This window comes from Thermobia domestica, chromosome 7 (assembly GCF_964235325.1).
Source record: "Thermobia domestica chromosome 7, izTheDome1.hap1.1, whole genome shotgun sequence".
Lineage (NCBI taxonomy): Eukaryota > Metazoa > Arthropoda > Insecta > Zygentoma > Lepismatidae > Thermobia > Thermobia domestica.
Genome location: NC_137460.1, coordinates 10,714,072 through 10,740,249, shown reverse-complemented (window position 1 = coordinate 10,740,249; position 26,178 = coordinate 10,714,072). Strand labels below are relative to the sequence as shown.

The following is a 26,178-nucleotide window of genomic DNA, read 5'->3' as shown; positions in this document are numbered from 1 at the left end:
ACAATCTTCAGTTATGTTATTTTTAAACCCTTAACCTTTACACACTTCCCTCCATCCCCTTTTATAATATTGCCGCCACCTACTCGGAAACAATGTCCCGCGAAGACAAGCATAAATGAAACGAAAAATGGGTTTGGCTAGTCACGTGATTACGGGGTTTCCGGTCGGCCGTGCGTGGGCGGGTCGGTTGGTTGGGTTGAGAACTTGGTCGGTGGATGTTGACAGTGGAGAGTGAAATAAGCGGGGAGGTCGATATAATGCTCCCTCCCACAGCCAAGTGGCCAGCGCATATAAAATCACAAACACACACGTTGCATCACAACTACATATACAACCAAAATCCTGGTATCCCGGATTAAGACCAGTTACATTTACAAAATACGAAATTCTTGAAACATATTCTGCTTTTGTTAGCATAAGGTATCCTTATGTTGCTCCACTCCATAGAATAGAAAGATTTATTCCGTTAATACGTACAATTTGAAATGTTTCTGAGAAACATTTGACGAAATAGAAAGGAGATAAAGCTTACATTTAGACATGAATAGGATAAGCTTCTATAGCTTACAAAGCGATGACTATAGCTGTAGGAAGACAAAGGAAATGTACTAACAGTGGAGTCCACAAAGAGACAGTGATTGTCGAGAACGAATGTACCAGCTAAACCGAAAATGGGCATCCCAATTTGTACAATTTGTTCTGTCGATAAGTTTACAATGGCTGGACAGACAGGTTTTCTACATGTACGATCTAATTTACTCAATAAGTAGACAGAAGGGCTTTCTCGTAAGTGGACAGACAGGTTTTCTACTATCTAATTTATACAATAAGTAGACAAACAGGTTTCTTGCCATCTAATTTATACAATAAGTAGACAAACAGGTTTCTTGCCATCTAATTTATACAATAAGTAGACAAATAGGTTTCTTTTCATCTAATTTATGCAATAAGTAGACAAACAGGTTTCCTGCAATCTAATCAATATAATAAATGGCCAGACAGGTTTCTCGCAATGTAATTTTTACAATAAATAGACACACAGGTTTCCTACTATCTAATTAATACAATAAATGGACAGACAAGTTTCCCGCAATCTCATTTATGCAATAAATAGAGAGACAGGTTTCCTGCTATCTAATAATTTACACAATAAATGGACAGATAGGTTTAGTGCCATCAATTTTTTTTACAATAGCTGGACAGACAGGTTTTCTGCAATCTAATTAATTTAATAAATGGACAAACAGGTTTCCTGCAAACTTATTTATACAATAAATACACAGACAGGTTTCCACAATCTAATTTAAAATACATTTTATAGGAGAAGAAAGAAAATCAGTGATGGATTCATGGGGTTGATCGGGGGAAGAATTCTTTTTAGGAAATTTAAAATTTCCAGCGGAAGTCGAATTTCTCTCTTAGATTCTATTGATCCCGATATTATGTAGAGACGTTTCCAAGATAAATTTGCCCAATCAATGATTGTAATAAAACTTCCTAATACACAAACATCATTGCCTCAGAGAAGGTGTATCCTCTTGAAGCATGCCTATTTTTCTGGGAGAATAAAACCTCTTCAGAAACTTTATGCACATAAATATTGCATAGAAGAAATAATAATAATTAAAAATCTTCTTACTAAGAGCGAAAGCCGGGCTTGTGTTACAAATGTATCCATTGACATTTTTGAAATAACAAATGGATTTCGTTTTACAATAACTACAGCAGACTCTCAAAATATGGGAATTCAATTTTGGAACCGGAAATCTATCATATTTGGTTTTAGCGGATTAGGAATTAGATTTCTGGGCTTTCGGCATTTATGATCACATTATCCCGCCATGTATGAGAGATGGCGTCCCTTTGCGATCACACTGCCCGGGGAATAGGAAAGGAAGAAAGGCATGGGAAAGAACGGAAGCAACCTGGATCATTATGTGTGGTAACATAACGGAATTTGACTGGTGTTAATGAATAAAACCTCACTCAGGATATTGGCCTGAAAAAGGTTTTACACTTTTTCACCCGAGTGTCCCCACTGAGAGTAGAACTTGGGACCACTCGCACAGAGGTGGCAGTGTCATCGACTGCGCTACGCAGGGCCACTCCGGAGACATAAGAACGGAGGTGAAACCAGTTTTTGGCCTTATATTTTTGCTTTATGGGACTCAATAATTTAATATGGAACTTGTAGTTGATTACTACATTTTCCGGTTTTAGTAGAGAGACAATGACTGAAATGGATCCTATTTTTGTAATGTTAATTCCATATATACATGGTGGACCATTTATCTCAATACGTCCTAGTACTTTTAAACTAATAGACAAAAAGAAAAAAAAAAAAAAAAACGACGAAATTTTGTACCATGCAATATGGACATACTCTGCGATCCTACCAGGTTAATCGTTTTGCCAACCGAATATAAAGTTATATATATACTGCATGGAATAGCATCCTGATATATATTTCAAATTACCCTACGTCAGGTTGTTATGTTTCAAATCTGCTTATTAAACAAAACTTACAATACCATATTGAGACATAATCCATTTTCGATGCTCTGAATCCCTGTTTAAAATAAATTATTATTTCTGCCTATTTCTGTTTATGAACTAATTAGGACCAGAAATGGTGGATTCTATATCACTTCCTGTTTCAATATAAGGATTAGGGCGGAGGTGAAGCTTATTATTGAGGTGCTGAATCATTTTTTTTAAAAGAAAAATATCGCTATCTGTTAATATCTTTGGTCTGATATCTGTCGACAAAGGGACAGACAGTGGCGTATTTAGGTGGGTGGCTATCGGGCTCAAGCCCCCCATCGAAAAAAATTGCTATATGCACAACTTCATTAAAATTTGTCGGCACCAAAGGGAAAAATATAAGTGCACTGCTCCCCCGAAACAAAATCCTAAATACGCCATGCGAGGACGGGCATGGCCATTCTATGTTAGTTCTTATATAGTTTGTTAGCCAAAGAATATTATTAAAGGAATTAAAGAAATTCTCTGCACAAAACCTAATTCAGCTTATCAGGACACATATTGGCATTGCATCATTCAGTGGCGGATATAGAAGCTAAAAACTGGAGGGGACAGCAAGAACCCAGGCTATGATAGGTATATTATAAGTTTACTATAAACTTTCAAAATATATAAATAATAGCTTAAATTATTTTTGTCACTCAAAAAACTGGGGGCCTAGGACCCCTGTACCCGGGCTAGATCCGCCACTTTCACCAATGTTTTCGCCTAAATCGTATTTCTCAAATGATATAATGCTTGAAGTTCTCTTCGGTAATACTGGATAGTTGTTACCGACTGAAAAAAAAAAAACTGCATGGAATAGCATCCTATACGTCATCCAATGTTGCCACGTCCACTTTAGTAAGGGAGAGAAGAGAAAAAAGTGTGCACACTCGAGACAGCATAACAACATATGATGGTTAAGTTATGTTGTCTCGGGTATACTAAGAAATGAAATACCTATCATGGCAACGACCAGAGAAAGATGTCATGAATGTAAAACTAGAACTTGTAAAGGCGGGGAAGATGTCGTTTCAGCGTTGCGGCAGGAGTTTGTGTAGAGCTCTAGTGTTGTTCCTTTGATGTCAACCCACAGACGAATTTTCTCCCTAGGTCCTATGTTAAAACACCCTTCACTTTCATTAATTGTTCATAAATGTTATAATACTTCAATAATAATTCCTGTTTTTAAACCAGTTGGTTAGTTACAGATCTGAGAAATAGAAGGAAGTAAACATTAATTGAATAAGGAAGAAGAAGGGAGAAATGATGTAAATAATGACCTCTTAAATAAGTAAGGTTGTAGCCACAGCATATGTAGGAGACAAAAAGAAATTGATAGAGAATTGACATTTTCTCCAGAAACAGTTTTCCCGAAAATCTAATGGGGAAACCCCAAGTTTGCAACACTGATTTGTCCTGTGTGTTGACCTTGTTATAATGTTTATATATGTTTATAATGTTTATAATGTTTATATCAGATGGTAGATTTCCACTCATAAACATTTTCAAGAATTTAGAAATTAGATTTCTGGGCTGTGTGGCCATTTAGCCCATCATTTTTACACTATCCGGGGAAAGGCAAGGAAGGAAGCGGCCTGGGACCTGTATGTTAGGCAACATTCCGGCATTTCCCTGGTATGAATAGGGATGCGTACGAGTCTAGATATGTCTCGAATCTCGACTCGACTCGAGTCGAGATTCAAGTCGAGACATACTTTGTAAAATTCGAGACGACTCGAGACAAACGTATTTCTCGACTCGAATGTCTCAGAAATCTTTCTATAACTTTTAATATTTTTTTGAAGAAAGTATTTACTCAGAAACAGCCTTGAAACCAATTCCAGCAATTGTTACTTTAGAAAAGTACAGAACGCAAAAACTTTCCGAATAGAAAATCTTTCGAGATCAAGATTTAATTTTCAGCTCAATTCAGTTAATTAAAACTAATAATTAATGTCGTGATATTTGATTGCACTTCAAACATGATATTTGATTATCTAGTTTGTATAAAACTATTATTCGTAGTCTATATCTATTTTGTATAAAACTATTACGATAAAGTGAACTTCACAAATTCTCTGAATGAGCAATTAACAGTCTATGGTAATTTAGCATAGTTATAATTATTCTGTGTGTGCACCTGTGGTACCATCTCTCTCCAGCGACCTACCAAGGATCATTGCGTCCATGCCAAGACGCGTCGCCGTTGTTATCTGTGGCAAAGGCGAACATACTGACAATTAGGTAGGTAGTCATAATGTTCTGGCTGATGTGTTCATATATTTTAACTCGTTTCAAATTCGAGTCGAGTCGAGACAAAAACATATTTTCAAGTCGAGACAACATTTTCTCGAGACGAGTGAAGACAGGCTTAAATCTCGACTCGACTTGAGTCGTTGGCATCCTTAGGTATCAATGAGGAAACCCCAGGAAAATCTCAAAATTCAGGGTGGCTGGCCTGAAAAGGCTTTTCCGACTTTTTCGACCGAGTGCCCCTACTGTTATCAGTAAAATTGGTTACTGTTATCAGTAAAATCATTGACTTCTTACCACATCTAGTAAGCAAAGTGATATACGCAATAATTTCCCAGATGTTCACGTGAATATTATGTATTTAGATAAATGCACGTTACACATTACAGACAAAGATAACACGAATAATACGAGGTATTGCGTGAAAGCAGTGTTACAATGAAACAGTAGCTGAGCCGAAGTAACAATAACAAAAAATGCTAATAACACAATGAGAATTCTGACGTCAGATTACACACGCAAGGCCTAGCAAAACCTATACAGCGCTAATTGGCTGAAAAGTTGTAGAATATCACAAAATTTTTCATTATTGCAGTCAAATACGGGCGTTTTCAATATAAGTTCATAAACAAGGAGAAATAGACCGGAAATCCGCAACTATTCTACATATCCATACAATATAAACCTACATATTCACATAAATATTCATAAGACAACAGTATAAATATTTTTACTAACCATGTTCTCATCTCTCCACCATCAAAAAGATTTGTACAGCACTACACAACACTGCCTGTATTAGGGCAGATAAAGCCACGATAAACACGGCTATAAATGCAGTGTTTCTTGTAAATAATAATAATTAAAAAATCATTTAATGCCTTAGAAATTCATACCCTGGTAGCGACTTTCCATTTGTATTGGGTATAGATGAAACTGAAGAAAGCCACCACCAACATGTCTATAAATAGTTCTAAAAAATACAAAATACAAAAATGACTACTTAATGCCTTATCTACTTTAGATCTGTAACACAATCTAACCGAAAAGTGTAGGGATCAGAGCGAGAGGGCGCTGGCGAGTACCATAGAGAGTTAGGAAGCCGAAGGCGTTGAAGTGGGTACTGTACGAGATTTTTACTATTATGCCCTAAAGTAAAAATACACTTTTTGAAATCCATGCTCACTCAAACTTGTGATTAATTTATACTCAGTCAATGGTGAATCATCTCAACTTTACATACACCTTTTAAAAATGAAAACTTTCTAATAGAATGCGAGATTGAAAGGCATTAGGGAACGACATTTTACAAATCAACAAGAGAAATGTACATTTACATGGGGTTAAGTTCCAAAGTTGGGCGTCCGTTTCCAGCAAAAATTTTAAAATTTACAGGAAAGATATGGATAATTTGATCGTTTGTGTGCTTGATAATATATAAGGGTTTTGAAAAATATGTTTATTTGTTATATATAAGCGGTTGTAAACATGGAACTATACGCCGAGCGGAGGGAACTACTTGGCGCAAGGTAACCGAACAGTTGCATTGTGGGAAAGTAACGAGCATTTATGTTATCAACATGGCGAATGTACAAGGGCAATGAACTAACAGTTTTAACATTTGTGAAGCAATACGTTGATAATGAACAAAATCTTTTAAAAGTTTGTGAAGAGCACGGATTAACGAACCTAAATAACAAATTGCAGAAAATGTGGAAAGGAGATAAGAGCGAAAAAACGTGGCGAAAGCGGACGCCCAACTTCGGAATAAATGCCTTTACATGTGTGTTTACTGTGGTTCCCTAGAACTACACCCATAACAAATAGGCGTAATCTCATGTCGATTAGTACACACGTTTTTCCGAAAGACATAGTAAATAAATTTTATTTTTTAAAACATTCATTGCAATGGATGCTTGTGACATCTTTGAAATATTGCGTTTAACTTTACATTTTAATTTCTTCCTTAATATATAATATTTATTTCTGTCACCTGTAGAAAGTTCTTTCGTATTATATGTCTTTCGATGCTGAGTACCTGCAAAATTTACCAAGTTTACTTGAAACTTTCCAAATTGTGGCGTATTTAAACTTAACCTGTACCAAATTTTGTGGGATTTAAAGGCAATATATAATTTTCTTTACACATTGGTCCTTGTTACGATACTACCTGACACATACACGTAAGTAAATGAAATATACTTAATAACTATATAATTAATAAAGTGGAAGTGTTGCATAGAAAAGGATATGGCCACTCAATGATGAACTTGGTGTACTTGCGAATGATGTTGTCATCGCTGAGGATGAAGAGGGAGCTGGGCCCTTTGGCACCTGTCTGGGACGGGTGTTGTCTCCGTCCGCCCATGCCGAACCGGGGAGAGAGGGGGAGATTGTACGTACCGCTATCACGACTCGGATCCAGATGATGTGCTGCCGCCTCCTGGGCTGCGGCCAGCCTGAAACGAAACAAACAGAAAAGAGTCATGAATAACTAGTAAACAACATCAACACAACAGAAAAATATAATTCAACCAAATACAGAGTAATCGAAAAGTCAAGTATATGGCATGGTTGCCAACTCTGAAAAATAAAATTATATACACCTGCTTATAATACTTACAGACGAAGAATAATTGTATTTTAAACCTTGAAATATATATGAATTGGAGAAAAATATAGGCAAGTTGGTAAAATACAGGTCAGTTGGCAACTCTACGCATATCAATGAAACATATTATAAATTGAATTGGAAGTCTAACAATTATATGTTTTATTGCTAGACGACGCTATAATAGTACACGCTATCTGCCGTGTAGCGATCATATGACGTCATCAGTAGAGCTCTGATTGTGTTGTTAGATGGATGTTGTTCTTCCAAGAGGAACGAATACTCATTGTTAAACATTATTTGACTAGTTGTTCTTATGCAAGTGTTTTAAAAGTCCATAAGACAAACAATACACATACGCGGCAGGACCTACAGAAGATCATTACGACGAAGATTAACAACATCATTGTATAGATATCCCAGAAAGTAGAATCAAATATAATGAAAACAGCTGGCACATGCATTACTGAACAAAGCAGCTATTTCGAGCGAAAGTAGTCATGATTTTCGTTTAGATTTCTACATGTTATGTAAGGCACTACACATTATTAAGACGTACAATATATGTCTTCTAGTTTGTGGTTTAAACCATCAACATTTAATTGCTTGGTTTGATGTGCGCAACTTTTCCATCATTATGTATTAGTACTATTTACCGACGTTTCATAGCATAGCGGGGTTAAGCAGATTAATTGTTACAAAATTCGAAAAGCACGACCACTGACGATCAACGAAGAGACTAGAAACATAAAAAAAAGCACCCGCGTTAGCAATTTGGCTCCAAAATAAGCGTAAGAAGGTAGTGGTGGGCACAAAAACCTGTTTTTCGGTTTGTAGAAAAAACGAAACCGGTTTTTTGACAATTTTCAAAAAAAGGTTTAGGTTTTGTCCCAAAACAGGTTCGGTTTTCACCGAAATCGGTTATCGGTTTTTTCCAAAATTTGTTTTATTTCTGACCAGAATAGTGTTTCGTTGTTCTCCGGAAACCGAATCTGTTTCCACAGAAATAGATTTATGTGTCTTCCAAAAGTTTTCACCGAAACCAGTTTCGGTGAAAAACCGAACCGGTTTTTGGAAAAAACCGAAACCGGTTTCGGCGCAAAAACCGAACCGTTTTTGGAGAAAACCGAAATGTCGGTTTTTCGGTTTTCTAGAAACTAGTTTCCGGTTTTTATAAAAACCGGTTCTGCCCATCCCTAGAAGAAGGCCAGCATGACCACCGACAATCAACCAAGAGACTAGGAACGTAGAAGGCACCAGTGTTAGCAATTTGGCCGCAAAATAGGCATATGAACAAGGCAAACACGACTACGACAATCAACCAAAAGATTAGGAACATGGAAAGCACCCGTGATACCCATCTGGCTCCAAATAGGTACATCTGACCGTGGGTTTCAGGCCCGTATTTAAGAGGGTTTAAGGAGCCGGGCCCTCTCAATTTTTACCGGTCCCCCTAAAATTTTCACGGTAGTATTGCAAATGAACTATAATATGGTTGGATTGGTCCTCCCTTAACTTCTACCGCCCCTCGTACAATTTCGGGCTGGCTACCGCACTGATGGGTTTGATTGCCGATGGGAAGGCATTAAACGTAGTACAGTGGTTTGTATTTCACCGTAAACAGTAGATCCACGTGTCACATAGTCTCGGACGCTAAACTTCGACTGACGGTCTGAAGACAGACGCTAAACTTCGACAAACAAAGAAAAAGAACGATTATGCGTTTGTATTAATAAGTTTTCTTTAGTCACATTTGACTTCTAATTGGAATGTGTCTACTTGATATCTTTGGAGATTTCAAGGTTACCTTAACAAAAGAAAGAAATAAAAACTGTTAGTCAATTAAAATCTAGCGCGTTCGTTAAGAATTCCTTTAGATACTTAATATACCCAAGACATAACCAAAAGAGAAGTTAATTTGTCATCTTCTTCACAACAGTACTCACGTAATTTGCGAGTTCCTTAATTTCTTTTTGCTCGTTTATGAGGAATTGCTGACGTCGGTAAATTACTGTCCATTAGTATTGTTCGGATATTTCCTTAAAGGATTATGGGAATCATTTAAATAAGAGAGTTAGAGTGCAGTAATGAACTGTTTAGAAAAGAAAGGGGAAAGAGCAAAATTGGGATCATTTGTTTCTTCGGCTGAAAATCATCCATATTTATTATTATTATTATTATTATTATTATTATTATTATTATTATTATTATTATTATTATTATTATTATTATTATTATTTTACTTATAAAAGGACGGTATAGACTCAGGCCTACAAGAGCTTAACAGTGCGGTCTCTTATTTGCTCAATGTTCTTTTCAAAAGATATCAGAAATTATACAGGTAGATTATTACTCACTTCGGAATTTTCTAGAGAAAAAAAGTGAAATCTTTCAGTGTTACGTCCCACGGTTATGCCGATTAGGCTAAAGGAGACGGTGATGATGAGAAATGAATAAAATCGCGCAATGATGAAAGTGGGAGGAAATGGGAGAACCCTGAGAAAACCCACGCACACTGTGTTTGTCCACCACAAAACTGACTTGGCGCGAGCTGGGATCGAGCCAAGGACCCCATGCATCAGAGGTGAGTGCTTTACCACTGAGCCACCTCAAACCCTGGAATTTTCTAGGAAGTATAAAATAATACACAGTACGTTAGTCCAAGGGCACCCATGTTGTGGTTTCCAAGGGGGGGGGGGCAAGTATAAGCGACGTTTCAAATATAGTTTCAAATTTTGCTGTAAATAATTGTAAAAATTCTATTGGATTTCTATATTCTGAATTTCCTTTAGGGGGGCAAGCGCCCCACCTTGCCCCCTTGATGGGCGCCCTTGCATTAGTCAATTGTTTTAAGATAACCATCATTTTTTCTTAATTCTTTAACTAAGTTCTTTTGGAAAAGGGATTTAATTACCACCTTGGCCCTCCCCACTGGTTTAGTGGCCCTCTCCACGTAGTCCACGGTTCGATTCTCGGTTGGAGAACACGAAAATCTAATTTCACAATCAAATTCACTAATCATTCATCTTGTTTAGGCGTAAGATGTTAAACTTAAAAAAAAAAACGTTTCAATTCCCCACTCCTATAAAATGAGCTTGCTTTAGAAGGGTACGTTTTCTTTTCAGACGACGATGTGCACGAATCAGGTGATTGTTACTGGTTTCATTGAATGGTAGTTACATACGGTATACAAGCCTGTATTTACACACAAGCTACATGGATCTGCGCACATGGCTTCAAATTTCCAGGGGCGACATATTTAAAAAAATGAGATTGAAGCGTTACAGTAGAGTTCCGAAAACTCGACCTAATGTGAATCGAAGAGTGGAGAGTTTGTGAAACTGCCAGGTTATCGGGAATGGGGTTAAAAAAGAATAAGTACAAGTGTTTCCTCAGAAAATACAGTAGTGTACTCGTATGTGTTGGTTGCTTGAGAATACAACAGAGAATAAACTGCCCAAATACCTTTAAGAAATCGACTAACCCTGGCAAAGGTTGCAGGTAGACTGAACGTCTGAGCGCGATCCAACCGAGACACGTGGTGTAGGAGTGGGAGTGTGATACGAGAAAAAGGGGTCCGGGAAGAGGGGACACAGGAACGCGGACAATGACCTTGAACGGGCCTGCGCGCGGGTCTTTTTCGCCCTACCAAAGTATGGCCAAGTTATCCTGACTGCAGAGTTATCGAGTACCGAGTTTTAGGGACTTTACTGTATAAACGGAAAAAGGTGACCATGAGAGAGAGAGAGATAGAGAGTTTGTCAGTTTTTGTGTTTGTTTACACATAATTGAATAAGAAGAAACATGGAGTAGCAAAATTTTCTTGGACCTATTAGCGATATTTTTTTTAATGGATTGGGGTTAAATAAAGCCCTATAGAAATACATTGCGGTATTCTTGTGAAACTGTAATCAATAAGGATACATAAAGGTGGTAACAAAGTACGTAAAGAATAAAATACAACGTATATAGGTAATTTCTTTACTGTTAATTGATTTGATTGTCTGACGGTATCCGCGAAACGTTGACAATATATTATTTTGTGGTGTGAGAACTTCGGAAAGGGGAACAAGATGGCGACGGACATCTTTACCCCTGGAGTATCATACTCCTACAATTGTGCAATGGTGAATTTGTACATAATTTTAAACTTTGACAAAATTTAGTTTCTTTACAATTTTTATATATTATCACATCTTTTTTATATGTCCTGAGCCTCTAACCCCGAAATAATTTTACAAATAGTGTAAAGACAAATCTACTTAGAACAGGCGAATTCGTCCATGTTGGAACGCGCCTTATTGAAGCAGTCCACTGGGCTATAAGGCCGGGACTTTCTTTATAAATCTCCCAAAAGGGAGATAACTAGAACTAGAGAACTTCGAAACGAATTATTTAAAGGCGAGCTTGGGGAGACTAATTTCGGACAGCCAACGAAAAAAGGAAATGAAAATTTTAATTCGTTGTCCCATGTTTTATGTCTTGTAGGCAGATGATTAAGAGAAGTGATTTTTTTTTTGTTATGCAATTGGCAGGGGGTACCCACAAAGGGGGCTATGACGCAAACTGCGTCATTGAAATATTCGGGGGGTAAAAATCTATATAATTATGTTTGAGGGGGTGTAAAAATTAATCGAAAAGATTTATTTTTTCATGGAAGGACACCTACGGATAGACAATTCGGGGGTGCGTCATGGACATAAGAGGGGTGGGCACCACTGCAATTGGTCTAAGAAGAATATTGGAGCGAGTGGAATAACCTAGAGACATTCAGCGTATGTTATATTGTTAATCACGAATCCACATGGCCTGAAATTGAACATGGGACTCATCGTACCATATACGAGCATCACTATGACATTGACTAATTGTGACTCCATGTGATCTAACAGTTCAATCAAGTTTAGATAGTTATGTACCGATACTGGCGAATAAAAGTTATTTTAGACAGGGGAGCGCCCCTATGATTGAGTTATTTCTACTCTAAAGTCTAGTTAGATGAAGAGGTACTTCAAGTGTTCTTAAACTTATCAGCAAAATAAGAACCCTTACATTAAGAAGCTATTGTTTTCTTATTTTTTTTAAAAAAAAACATAATGTAACTATTGTTTTTGTTATTGGAATTTGCAATTAAGAAGAAAAAAAAAAAGAACTTCGTATAGAACCGAGCATAAAAGAGCCCGGAAATACGTCTTTGGATGGCATTAGAAAGATATCAGAGAACGGAAACAGAAAAAAGAAAGGAACAGAAATTCCACTTCATGCGTATAGAGATAACATAAGTTTTATGACACTGCAGAAATGATAAGACAGCTGACTGTTTCTTTCCCCTCAGCTTCGTGCACGCACTCAGAAAGAAAGTGTACTTACACGTATGGTATGAATGCGTTTGCTGTTCCATTGGCGTTCCGTTATCGTGAGTTTTGCATTCTGAGTGCGTGAGCGAGTTCAGAAAGAGAACACCATTCTAAGCCGGAATGCATGAATAATGTCTCTTAGATGGGAATTTTTATTGATTAATATTATGTAGCTCGTACGTTTATATATTCATTTCTGTATACGAACATTGGAGTACAGTGTATACACATAAAGATTCACTTATTTGATTAAATGAAGTTTCAGACTTACTACACATTTCTAAAACACACACACACACACACACACCGTACACAAAGGAAGTAAGTTTCGTTTACATTGTGAAGTCATGGTATACTTCCAAACTGAATAGCTGACAACGGCAATTCTATGAAAATCAGAGACAATTGCGATTACCTTCATTTGAAAGACATTTCAAAAATGTGAGTTGTGACAATTGCGACCACGTTGTCAATCAGCTTATAGGCTTATATCAAATTTAGGAGTAATATTTGCACAATCGAGGCAGAAAAACTAGCCGAAGTACGTTGAGTGATAAAATTACTCATATAAAAGTGTATGACAAGATGAAATGAAATGAAATGAAATCTTTAAGTTTTACGTCCCACTATTATGCCGGTTAGGCTATAGGATGAATGAATGAAGATGAGAAATGAATGAAATGGTGGAATGAAGAAAGTGGGAGAAAATGGGAGAACCCCAAGAAAACCCACGAGCACGGTGTTTGTCCTTCACAAAGTCCACACGGATCGAACCAGGGACCCCAAGCACCGGAGGTGAACGCTCTACTACTGAGCCACCGTGCCCCCCTATGACAAGATGATGCATAAGCTAATAAGAATATGACAGCACAGTACTACGGAGCATGGAAGGTTCTAGTTGCGCCATGTGACCTGCCAATAATGACAGAATACCTATGATAATGATCAATATATGTAATCATGTCTCATTTAAAACCTTTCACTTTTACGTTCCACCGTAATGCCGTTCAAGACTAAAAGAGACAGTGATGATGAGAATGAATAAAATGATGGAATGAAAATAGTGGAAGAACCCTCAAAAAAAAAAACCCCACACACACTGTGTTGTCCACACATCATATATAGTTAACGTATGGAATATTGAGTTAGGAGTGGAGTGCTATTATCCATTGCGCACCAATTAGTAGCATATTTGAGATCAGAGTTTATATTACAATGCTCAAGCACGCAGATAATATGCAAATATAATATAAGTCTGATCAATTACATTTGATTAACGGTAAGCGATTTGATGCAAATTGAAAAATCACAACTACCATGAGCAAGGGATTTGTAGCGTATATTATCGAACAGGTCTGAGCACAGTAGTTAGTGAATGGTTAAAATTATATTGAGCAAGAATGAGTGAATTTCCACCAGCCAATCAAACATGCACTTATTTCCCAATTTGTGTGTTCACTATATAGATAAATAATTTGCGATAACTAAACAATTTTTCATTGACTTTAGTTTTTTTTTTTTTTTTTTTAAATGAAGCAACATAACGTATATTATCTTTGAAGTTTCCCAAAAATCCACATTGCTTATTGTTGAGATCAGCACGGTTAAAAGGATGAACTGGACAAATTATACAGATATAAATCGTTTAATCATATCTTTCCTAAAATTTTAGTGGATTTTCATGAAAGATGGCATGTATTTTGTTTGTGTTGGCTCTGAGGAAAGTTTTACCAGTGGCGGATGTAAAAGGTAAAAACTCTGAGGGGGGGGGGGCAGCCAGTACCCAGACTATAATAGGTATATGTAAACTTTCAAAAAAAATATAAATAATAGCTTAAATTATTTTGTCACTGAATAAACTGGGGGGGGGGGGGTATGTCCCCCGCCCCTGGCCTAGATCCGCCACTGAGTTTTACATGTTTGTTTTAAATATTCTAAGTATTATTTCACATATTAGTTGAGTATTGCCAGAATAGGACTGGGATAAGTCGAGTATTGCCTTAATGGAGTCTGTTCTTTTCCGGTAAACAATGCGACAATACATTAACGATACTTCATTTTCGCTCTCTTCTATCAGGTTGCGAGTAACTTACACGACTTTTAAGCTTTGCCCAAAGCTGTGGGAAAATCCTTTTTAATAGGACAAATTTCTGTCACTTTTGAGAAGAACCAGGCCCATAACGAGGGGGCGGGTAGAGCAGGCTTCTAAATTATTTTTATTGACTCTAAGACAGAACTAATAGAGTTTTTAAATTAAAAAAAAAAAAAAAAAAAAACTAGATATGCAATTCTTGCAATTTTACTTACCAATTGAAATTTGTACATTTTATTTGTTTGTGCGTAAAATGATAAGCTTCTTGTTACATGCATCAAATATCTCTCATTGGCCTGTTCAGGTATTAATAATTTCAAACTCAAGTATCCTATTATAAGACTATGGCCAAGCACAAAGGCATGTGACCAGACACACTTCTAAAGATTAGTTGCATTACGGTACAGAACGTTGAAGTCGAACATAAATATACTGCAGAGAAGATCCCTGGCCAGGCAAAGACAAGTGCATATTTCTGAAGGTGATCCAGATTGTAGAGTGCAATTTTGAGCGTGGGCAGTGGAACATTTGTAGCAGGACCCCACCTTTATAATTCAAAGTTTACACACTGACGAAGGAAAATTTTGCTATAAGGAAGGTAAACAAACAAAATCTACGCTACTGGATTCCAGATAACCCCAAGTGGACAGATCTGTGTAACATGCTTGGTGCAAGGAAATTTATGGTTTGGGCAGTTATCTGGCGGGACACGTACCAAGGGCTCATTTGTTATCCTTCGCACCTCAACTACACGTGTTACTTGGACATGTTAGAACAACTCGTTTTTCCCTTCGTGTCAGCTTTCCCTTATTTCACCAACAAGATGGGTCCGTATCTGGATGAACAATTTCATAGTCGAAGGATTAGTCAACATGTGCAAGTAGAATGGCCTACTAGATCACCTGATCTATTCCCATCGGATTTTTACTTGTGGGTCACCTAAAGGCAGTGATATATGACGAAACGATTAGGGGTCTGGATCATGTAGAGCAACCGGATACAAGATACATGAGCACAAATCTCGTTTGAGACATTGCTCTGTGTTCAAACAGGTTGGGGGACACGTCTGCAAACGTGCATAACGCAACATGGCAAGCACATTGAACACAGTTTGTAAAGAGGTAATCTTAATTGCATGTGATAAGCTCAATCTGATTACAACCAGAGCTCATTCGTGGCTAAGCGGTTAGCGTACACGCCTTTGGCGTAGGAGATCCGGATTCGATTCCCGGCGGGAGCTCATGTGGTTCGGATTCCACGTTAATCAGTAGGTCCACGTCTCATATAGCCTCGCTGCTGAAAGGGACGTTAAACTCAAAATCAACTCAACTCAACTGATTACAACCAGTGGCGAGTCTAGAAGGTGAAAGCTGGGGAGGGTAGCAAGAATCCAGAGTATGATAGATATATCATGACATGACTATAAACTTTCAAAAATATATAATTAATAGCTTTAATTATTTTTGTCGCTCAGAAAACTGGGTGGGCCTTGGCCCCTTGGCCCAGGGCTAGATCCGCCCTTGATTACGCCATTGCGTTTCTCTTAAAATTCTAGCTCTGTTTCATATATCCCTTGACTCGTTTCCCATTTAAACTTTTTGAGTGAGATTCAAAATGGCGGTCAGCAAGATATCAGCTGTTCACTTGTACACATCATAAAACACACCACAAGAGTGCAGACAGACTGCAAACTCCGTGAACAGTGTTGCCACAGTCCTAGCTCTAGAATGGGCTGAAAAATAGTACCAAATTTAAACAAAAAGGGCTGAATTCATTATTTTATAACATCGGGGGTAAATGTGTCGGGGAACGCGGGGGGACGCCGTCTCCCCACTTTCAGAAAATATCTGGCGTCCCCCACTTCTAAAAAAATACAATGGACAAAAATAGGCACGGGGTACTGCGTGACGTCATGCATCCCCGTACTTTTTCAGATCCACTTTTATCCCCTGAGTGTAATAACATGGCTCTATAACATGAAAGTAACAGAGGTAAAGTTCTATAACACTCCCCCCTTTTCCAAGAGTTTAAATCAAAAAGTTTCTTTAAAAATAATTTTTAAAAACTTCCAAATAGGACGACTAAAATTTCTACCACACTGCTTCTTTTTCGTCTCCTTTATGCGCGGCGCGGATGCGCTCATCTAGCGTCATTTATTTTCCGGTATAGTTCGAATTACGAATTTTCTACAGAAAGTTCGTAGCGTTATGCAGTGCAACGTCACAGTAATGAATATTCAACAGCATTTTTTAAGAGTCCAAAATACAGTATGAGTAACCTGAGATGTAGGAAAAGTCTTACTGATACTTTTGAAAATGTGGCCAATATTTGTTAAATGGTGCTGAATTGGGTAGAATTGTACCAACTTTTTCACAAAAGGGGCTGAAAATGCCTGCGTGGTACCAACGGGCCGACGAATGACAAAAGGGGCTGAATTTGGTACAATTCTACCAAGTGTGGCAGCACTGTCCGTGAAAAACTGGAAACTCGGCGAACAGTAGCACCTCCAACATACGACGGCAGAACTAACCAGACAATCTGACGCCAGCAACGTGGAAATTTTGAAAATAACCGTCTATATGGTGGGTAAAATCGTGGTGAGTGTATTGCTACCGGTGCTTTTATACTTATTGTATTTGACTGCTAGTTTGTACAGGGTGTCTAATTTACAATGCAACCCGGAGTTTGGGATAGTAGAACTTTTGAACCTGAAGCAATACACAAATAATGGTTATACCAAAATAAAGTTTTGTTCATGCATACATTTTTACTCTAGAAAGCAACGATTAAAGTACACAAGGAACCACACAGTGTTGCCAGATGTAGCCGAAAGTGTGAATCAATTATTATTATTATTATTATTATTATTTTTTATTTTTTTTTTTGCAAAATATGTAAATTGACTCATAAGTATGGTTGTTTTGACGTTGTTTTCAGTTTATTTAGTTGAAGTAGCTTGGAAACTATGGAACAGGGAAAAAATCATTTCCACCGATAACTAATCGGATGAGGCATCTATAAGGAGAAACTAGGAAAATCGTAGTTTTCATAAATTAACACTCTGAATTGACAACACTGCTGATGTTTCAGTGCATTAAAAGGTGCATTAAGTATCTGTCTACATTTTATGCTATTCCTGAAAACAACGGAAAAGAAACTTTGGAATTATCATGATAAAACGTTTACTTACATGCACCCGGCAACACTGCTACTATCACGAAATGAGTTGTCAGCTCTACAGCAGATGCTGGAAGTGTCCCCTGTTTTGATTAAACACTGGTTCATATGTTTCACCAAGTTGGCAGCAACTTTACGCAGAGTAGAAGTAAAAGTTTTATCATGATAATTTCAAAGTTACTTTCTCATTGTTTTCAGGAATTGCATAATGTAGACAGATCCTTAACACACCTTTTGATGCACTGAAACATCGGCAAAGTTGCCAATTCAGAGTATTAATTTATGAAAACTACGATTTCCCTAGTTCCCCCTTACAGAGACTTCATCCGATTAGTTATCGGTGCAAATGAAAAATTCTTTTTTCTGCTCCATAGTTTCCAAGCTACTCCAACTAAACAAACTGAAAATTAACGACAGAACATCCATACTTATGAGTTATGATTCAATTTACATGTTTTGCAAAACATTTATTTACACCTTCTGTCACATCTGGCAACACTGTGTGGTTCCTAGTGTACTTCAATCGTTGCTTCCTAGTTTAAAAATATATGCATGAGCAAAGCTTCATTTTGGTATAATCATTGTTTGTGTATCGCTTTAGGTTCAAAAGTTCTACTATCCCAAATTCCGGGTTGCTTTGTATATTGGACATCCTGTAGAAATTATTTTAATGTAATGTCCTATAACGAGGTACAAAGATATCAACAAAGGAATCCAGACATAAGTAAGAAGATACTTTTATGCCAATGCATATAATAAAAACAAATTTATAATAGTTATTTAGTACGGCTAATTGCTAATCTGATCTTCTTGCACTGCATCTAAAGCTGAGACGAGAAGTAGATTAAAAGAATGCCCTGGTAACAACGACAATGGTCCATGACGTCCATGACGTCACATTCAAAAATCGATTGCAGCGCCATCACATTTACGACGAAACATCATCCTCGCACTGAACGTTGGTTGGCTCTTTCGTCGTGCCAACGTTGCAAACAGTGTTGCCAGAGCTACTGATTTTGCAGGAGATCTCCTGCTTTTTCTACATTCTACTGATCTACTGTGAAAGAAAATGAAAAGTGAACAATCTCCTGCTTTTTTCGTTACTTCAAGAAGTTAAAGAAATATATTATTATTAATGTTGAATTTTCATTTTTTCTTACATAAAAAAGAGGAAATTTCTCTGTATCCATACACAAAGCTCTGTAGGGCAAATAGTTATAGAGTTTTGATGTATATAATATGAATACAAAGATACAACTGTACGTCATCTTCTATATGCATGATGGTTGGCGATCTTTATGACTTACTGGAAGATTTACGAGGAAGTGTTGTTTAGATTGGGACTTGGGTTGGAAGCAGGATAGAAGTGAGGGGTATGCTGGGGGGACGTCGTTATCCCACATCCTAAAATATCTATGGCGTCACCCTACTATTTCAGAACCACTTTTATCCCTGGTTGGAAGAGTAACTTAGATCACTTCTCCTCGATCGTCAGCTCTTATTTTGAAGTAATTAAAATTCAAATTTATGTTTTGTTTGTATTATTTTATTTTGAAATTAAAGTAATAATGAATTTTGGACCTCTTGTTTTGACCGCTGTCCCCTTAATAATGGCAAATTTTTTGGTCCCCCTGCATTTGCACTCAAATGCCGCTACTTTATGTGTCTACTGCTTTCTGATGTTTTTTTATGTTCGAATCTTCTACTTTTTCAACTGATCGGTCTGACAACACAGAGTCCAAACTAATTTTAATAGAGAATATAGGAAGTTACTCGTCTGTATGTACTTGTGCTGTGCCATAAAGATTTCCCCCTCGGCCTAGGTATCCCCACAATTACCAATTCCGACTATTTACACTCGCTTAATTTTATAAGTGATCCTAAGGGACTTTTGACTCACCCTGTATATTAATGAAAAAATGGTATAAAAGTAAAGGAAGAACAACAATGAAACTTAAATGAACGAAACATTCCCATGAAAATTCACTTGGATGAAGGTAACTTAGCCATCTATGAATCATTTCCCGCTTTGAAAATTGCGTGTTCCAGAGCCTTTAGTTGCGTAGTGTCGGGGATATAGTAATTTGCCCTGTCCTGCAATCCTCTGAAGGTATGTCTCTAATCACGTGAACAATATTGATCTTCTGATCCCTTTGCAGACAACGGATTATGGGCGAGAATGATCCGCATTACTTTACTTTTAGACTACGTCAGTGTCATTGGGTCAGTGTGGAAGCCTCAGGGGAAACAAATTAACACACACAAATATTCTCCTTATTTTTCCTTACTTTTGTTTATTTTCAGCTAGCGTCAATTACCTACTTTTGTGAGTTAAAATAAGAGAAATACTAATATGTTCCATTAATCAGTCACTTTTTACTATTATTGAAATGTAATAAATAAATAAATAAATAAATAAATCGATAGGAAAAAAGAAGGTATAATGAAAAATCACAACATACTAATAAGCAAACTATATACCTAAGTAAATAAAAAATAAATATTACTACTATGGACTGAATTTGAATTTAAACGGCATCGGAAGTGTCACTGTTCATCTGAGCGACCCCAAAAACTAAACATTCGACACTAATACCAACCATTTTCGATCATTTTCAAATATCCCCCCGCTTCCCTTGCCCCGAAGTTACACCGTTAAAGTGAAACGATAGGAATCATTTGAGGCCTGTACTTTATCTATGTTGAAAATTTGATCGATATCAGTCGGATGGTTCAAGAGTTATCAAGTCATAAACAATCGCTTACATTATTATTTATATAGATAGATGAACTTATCTCTTTTTATAAGACTTTTCAACAATGTAATGCACACAGTTATGCTCAGTAGGCTAAAGAAGACGCATGATTAATAAAAATGAATGACTATGAAAGAATTGACGAAATGAAAATGTGGGAGGAAAAGGAAGAACCATGAGAAAAGCAATGTTGTCCACCACAAACTCACATCGTCTGACATCGAACTTGGGATCTCTCACCAGGGACCTCTACCATTGAACAACCGTGTCCCCATTCCGCAATGCATAAGTGTATGTATTCTCTCCTCTTTCTATTGATCAAAAGTGGTACGAGAAAAGGAGAGATTTCTTTTATATCAACTTTACACCCCAGGAATAAATTCTACCTACGCCTTTTTTGCTCTATTGCAATGATTCCGAACCTTGTTTACCTGGTGCCCCCCTTTATGAACTCTGCATACATCACTTCCTCTTCCCTTTCCTTGTCTCTTGTCGATCTGACTCAATGGTAGAGCGTTCACCTCTGGTGCATGGGGTCCTTGGCTCGATCCCAGCTCGCGCCAATTGAGCTTTGTGGTGGGCAAACACCGTGTGTGTGGATTTTCTCGGAGTTCTCCCGTTTTTTCCCACTTTCTTCATTCCATCATTTCATTCATTTCTCATCATCAACATCTCCTTTAGCCTAGCCTGGATATGCCAACTTTACATGTGAAGTTAGCCTACCCACACATTTTTGTTTATACTCTAATTTGTATAAATTCGCGGAACTAAGGGAACTTTTGTAAGAACTAACGAGGAGCTAACGATTCATGTCGAAAAATGTGGGGAAGCTTGTTGGGTACGCCAACTTCATATGTGAAGTTAGCCTACACACACATTTTTCTTTATGCTCTAATTTGTATAAAATCGCGGAACTGACGGAACTTTTGTAAGAACTAACGGGAACTAACGAGGAACTAACGAATCATGTCAAAAAATGTGGGAAAGCTTGTTGGGTACGCCAACTTTACATGTGAACTTGGCCTACCCATTGGTTATTGTGTTTAATTTCTTTAAAATCGCGGAACTAACGGAACTTTAGTAAGAACTAACGGAAAGTAACGAGGAACTAACGATTTATGCCGAAAAATGTGGGAAAGCTTGTTGGGTACACCAACTTTACATGTGAACTTGGCCTACCCATTGGTTATTGTGTTTAATTTCTTTAAAATCGTGGAACTAACGGAACTTTAGTAAGAACTAACGGAAAGTAACGAGGAACTAATGATTTATGCCGAAAAATGTGGGAAAGCTTGTTGGGTACACCAACTTCACATGTGGTTTTTATGTATAATTTCTTTAAAATCGCGGAACTAACGTAACTTTAGTAAGAACTAACGGGAACTAACGAGGAACTAAAGGCTCATGTAGATAAAAGTGGGTAAGCTAATCTAGGTAGGCCAACTTCACAGACCTCGCGAGGAGTGCTGCGTAGTGTTATGTTTTCCAATTTGCACCTTTCTATTTAAATCCTGAAAATTACAGGAAAATGCTCTGTGCCTCGTCGCTTTACATGCGCTATACGCGCCTAATTTGCGCCTAGCCTTATGGTAGGGCGACGTAGGACGGGAAGAAACCAAGACGAGCAAGACCCCACAAACAGCATGGTAACCCAGAACGCGAATGACTGACTGTCAAGTATGCTCACCGTGTGTTTTGCTTTCTTCTTTTCACTCAACTTTTCCTCTAAACAAATAGTAACAATCATCTGGACGAAGTAGCAAACAGAGCAAGATACCCTTTCCGGTTCCGATTCCGATTTATAAAATTCTCCAGAATTTTATTCCTGCTTCCAAAAGTAGGGGTACAGGAGAAATCTTACAGTATTTTTTAAAAATATGTTATTGTTTTGGAAAACTACTCGAACGAGTTTGCTAATATTTTATACATAAGTGTTTCATTAACAACCCTCAATATGCATAAGTCATTTGTCATGAAAATAAAAGATATCCGCATGAAGTACATAATCTGTTCTTGGAAGTATTTTTTTCCTATCTGGCAATTATCACAAAAACAACCCATAGGCGATTTTGTTCATATTTGGTAAATATGTACTTAAAAAAACAGAAGGGTTACTTTGCTTTCTAGATACATGAAGCGAGTTCCAGCTATTCGAGAGACAATGAAGTCTTATAATCGTGAAACAAACAAACAAAAACTGTAGATTTTGATGGATTTACGCGTTTTATGCCCTGTACATGCCTAAGATGATGTTTTTCGACTCCATGCGTGTGTACGTTTCCAGGTACAGAGTATTAGCAGTTCCCGAAAGATCGTTTGAAGGAAAGTATGTATAAAGAAAAAGGGTGAAAACAATCTTGGCAAAACGAAGGGGAAAAATTGTATGGTTGTGATCTGTTTCGCAATGTGTGTACGACCGAAGAATTAAAAAATCCAGCAGCAATAGATATTAAATAAGTGTTTTCAAACGATACACATATATGGTATATATATATATATATATATATATATATATATATATATATATATATATATATATATATATATATATATATATATATATATATATAGATAGATAGATAGATAGATAGATAGATAGATAGATATAGATATAGATATAGATATAGGGTGTTCCATAACAACACCGACAACGTTTGGGAGGTGATTCCTGACACCAAGATAAGACAAAAAGTATAGACCAACCTGGGTGCACAAATGCTTCCTTTCGGAGATATAGGCTGCCGAAAACATGGAAAATTGAACTTTAAATATCCATAGCTCCAATACTATGAGATCTATCGTAAACGGATCAAGACTTCACTTAGGAATTAGCATGAAAATAAAACCAAATATCTGAGTTTCAGAATCCTTTGGTACTTCCGTAACAATTTTTGTCGAGGTAATTGTTGGGTATTTCAAATTATATTCCCGTAGCAGAACTCATTCTATAAAAATTGTTGCATGAGCACCTTAGGATTCTGAAACATTTTTTTTTTTTTTTTTGGATAGGGCACGTATTAGTTGTTAAATGAATTCTTGACTCGACTACTGTAGATCCCATAACTTTGGAGCTATGGATATTTAAAGTTCAGTTTTCCATGTTTTCGGCAGCCTATAACTCCGAAAGGAAGCATTTGTGCACCCAGGTTGGTCTATGCTTTTTGTCTTATCTTCGTATCAGGAATCACTTCCCAAATGTTGTCAGTGTTGTTTTGAAACACCCTACATACACACTATAAATCCAGAAAAGGGTAATCCTGCACCCAAACATGTTAGAAAAAATTAAATGCAGCTATCTCAGAGAATTTATAGTTAGATTAGTTATTATTGCTAAGTTTACTGATTTATTAGATTTATTGTTTATTACTATTGTAAGATAATATTTGTGTATAGGAGACGGAAGTCTGCTTCTCATTTTGAACTGTTGGATCTTCAGACATCTGTGTCCTGGTAGGATAAATTCTCTCTCTCCCCCAATACCAATAACTTAATTTGCGCATTGTCTGAAATAGCCCAGTTATCAATAACCGAATTGAAGTCACTTCCGCCTACAATCGGAGTTGTCTTCACATTAACGACAAACTGCGATTCCCACTCATCTATACTCATTATGTGATTCGATGATAATGAAATTACTAACAATATGTCTTTTGCAGGCATTATAATCAGCATGTCTTCTTACGTGGTCGGTATGCTGGAACCTTCGAACTACGATCAGCACGCCCTCTATTCACATTCTATAGTGCAAATTTTGTTCCAATCGGATAATGTATACGCGATATATAAGCATGAATGCTGGATTGATTAAATTGGAGTTTAACGACTCATTGATCACCGAGGCTATATGAGACCTGTTTCGCAATAAACCACCTAGATCCTAACGTGGGATCTGAACCACATGAGCTCACACTGATAATTGAGACCAGGTCTTCGCCGAAGGAGCATATGTTACTCATCTCGAAGTCGCGAGGAAGTTTACTCAGTATGCGTATTCTGAATTTGGCCAAGGGAATATTTTCATTTTATGTTTTAAAGTACATTATTATTATTATTATTGTTATTAAATGTCATTAAGTGTCATGAACATAATTTTATCCAATCCCTATTTAAAGCTGAAAAGGGTCCATAAATTCTTCTGGATCTTATTTGCAAAAATGAAATGAAATATTTCAGTTTTATGTCCCACGGTTATGGCGGCTAGGCTACAGGAAACGGTGATGATGAGAAATGAATGCAATGGTGGAATGGATAAGGTGTGAGGAAACGGGAGAACCCCGAGAAAACCCGAGAACACGGTGTTTGTCTACTACAAAGCCCCCTTGGCGGGAGCTGGGATCGAACTATAGATCCCACTACATCCTATTTGTATCTGTATATGAAGTTAAACATATCCGTTTCTTCTGATTCGCGAATGAATTTCTTCTATTTTCACATTATTCCCTATAAAAATCAATAGGTTTTGTATCAAAGTTGATATCCCTACATTTTTTAAACACCATAAGTCAGAAACAAAACTAGTTTCGACCTAGCTTCATACAGACATTTTGGCTTGCTCTTGTAGTGGAAGCACTGCCTAAAAATTGTAAAAGGAATTACGAAGCAACCTGTATATGTAAAACCAAGGACAGAAGAAGAAAAATTATTCATAACTAAAAATGATAAGTTTTATGGTTGAAACACCAACCAAAACGCTATAAAAACGCAATTAATATTCATTTGCCGCATATATCGTAAAATTCTAATTGATTTAAGAGAAAGAAAATCTTTGATGTGACGTATTTTTTTCTATTTTTCATCATAATGTGACGTAGGTGAGTGAGATTAAATGAAATTCTTATTTTCACGTATCGTGTTTATACCTTGTATGCGGGAGTATGATTTGGGTGTTTGTTTTAGGGTCAAGAGTGCGGGTGGGAGGAGGGAAATCTCCACCATATAAATATTTTTAGAACAAAAGATCCAATATATTTCAGTCAAAAATTTTCTTGTATGCCTTATATCTGAAGAACTATATATAGTGTAGCCAAACCCAAACTGTTATTTAACTCAGTATGATGTGCTTATTCCATAGAAAATACGAAAAACTTGATTTAAGGCCGTTGAACAATTTTGTGGCTCCTGATCCAATTGGATCAAAATATCCAATATATTTCAATCAAAAATTTATTGTAGACCTTATATCTGGAGAACTACTATATAGCCAAATCCAAACTGTCACTTAACTCAGTATGGTGTGGTTATATCCATAGAAAATACGAAAACTCGAGTTAGGGGCCGTTCAAAAATTTTGTTGCTTCTGATCCAAGATCCAGTATGTTTTTCAATCAAAAATTTTCTTGTAGGCTTTATATGTGGAGAACTACATACAGTGTAGCTAAACCCAAACTATCACTTAACTCAGTA

At 37.0% G+C, this 26,178-nt stretch overlaps 1 protein-coding gene across 15 annotated transcripts in view; it reads right to left on the bottom strand.

Moving 5' to 3' along the window:
- The window catches only part of cac (calcium voltage-gated channel subunit cacophony), a 1,271,727-nt gene that overhangs the window by 460,737 nt on the left and 784,812 nt on the right, over positions 1-26,178 (bottom strand). For all 15 annotated transcript variants that reach the window (XM_081764099.1, XM_081764105.1, XM_081764112.1 and 12 more), the window contains one exon: positions 7,036-7,241. In XM_081764099.1, coding sequence (XP_081620225.1) covers positions 7,036-7,241 — 206 coding nt within the window. The remainder of the gene's footprint in view (positions 1-7,035; positions 7,242-26,178) is intronic.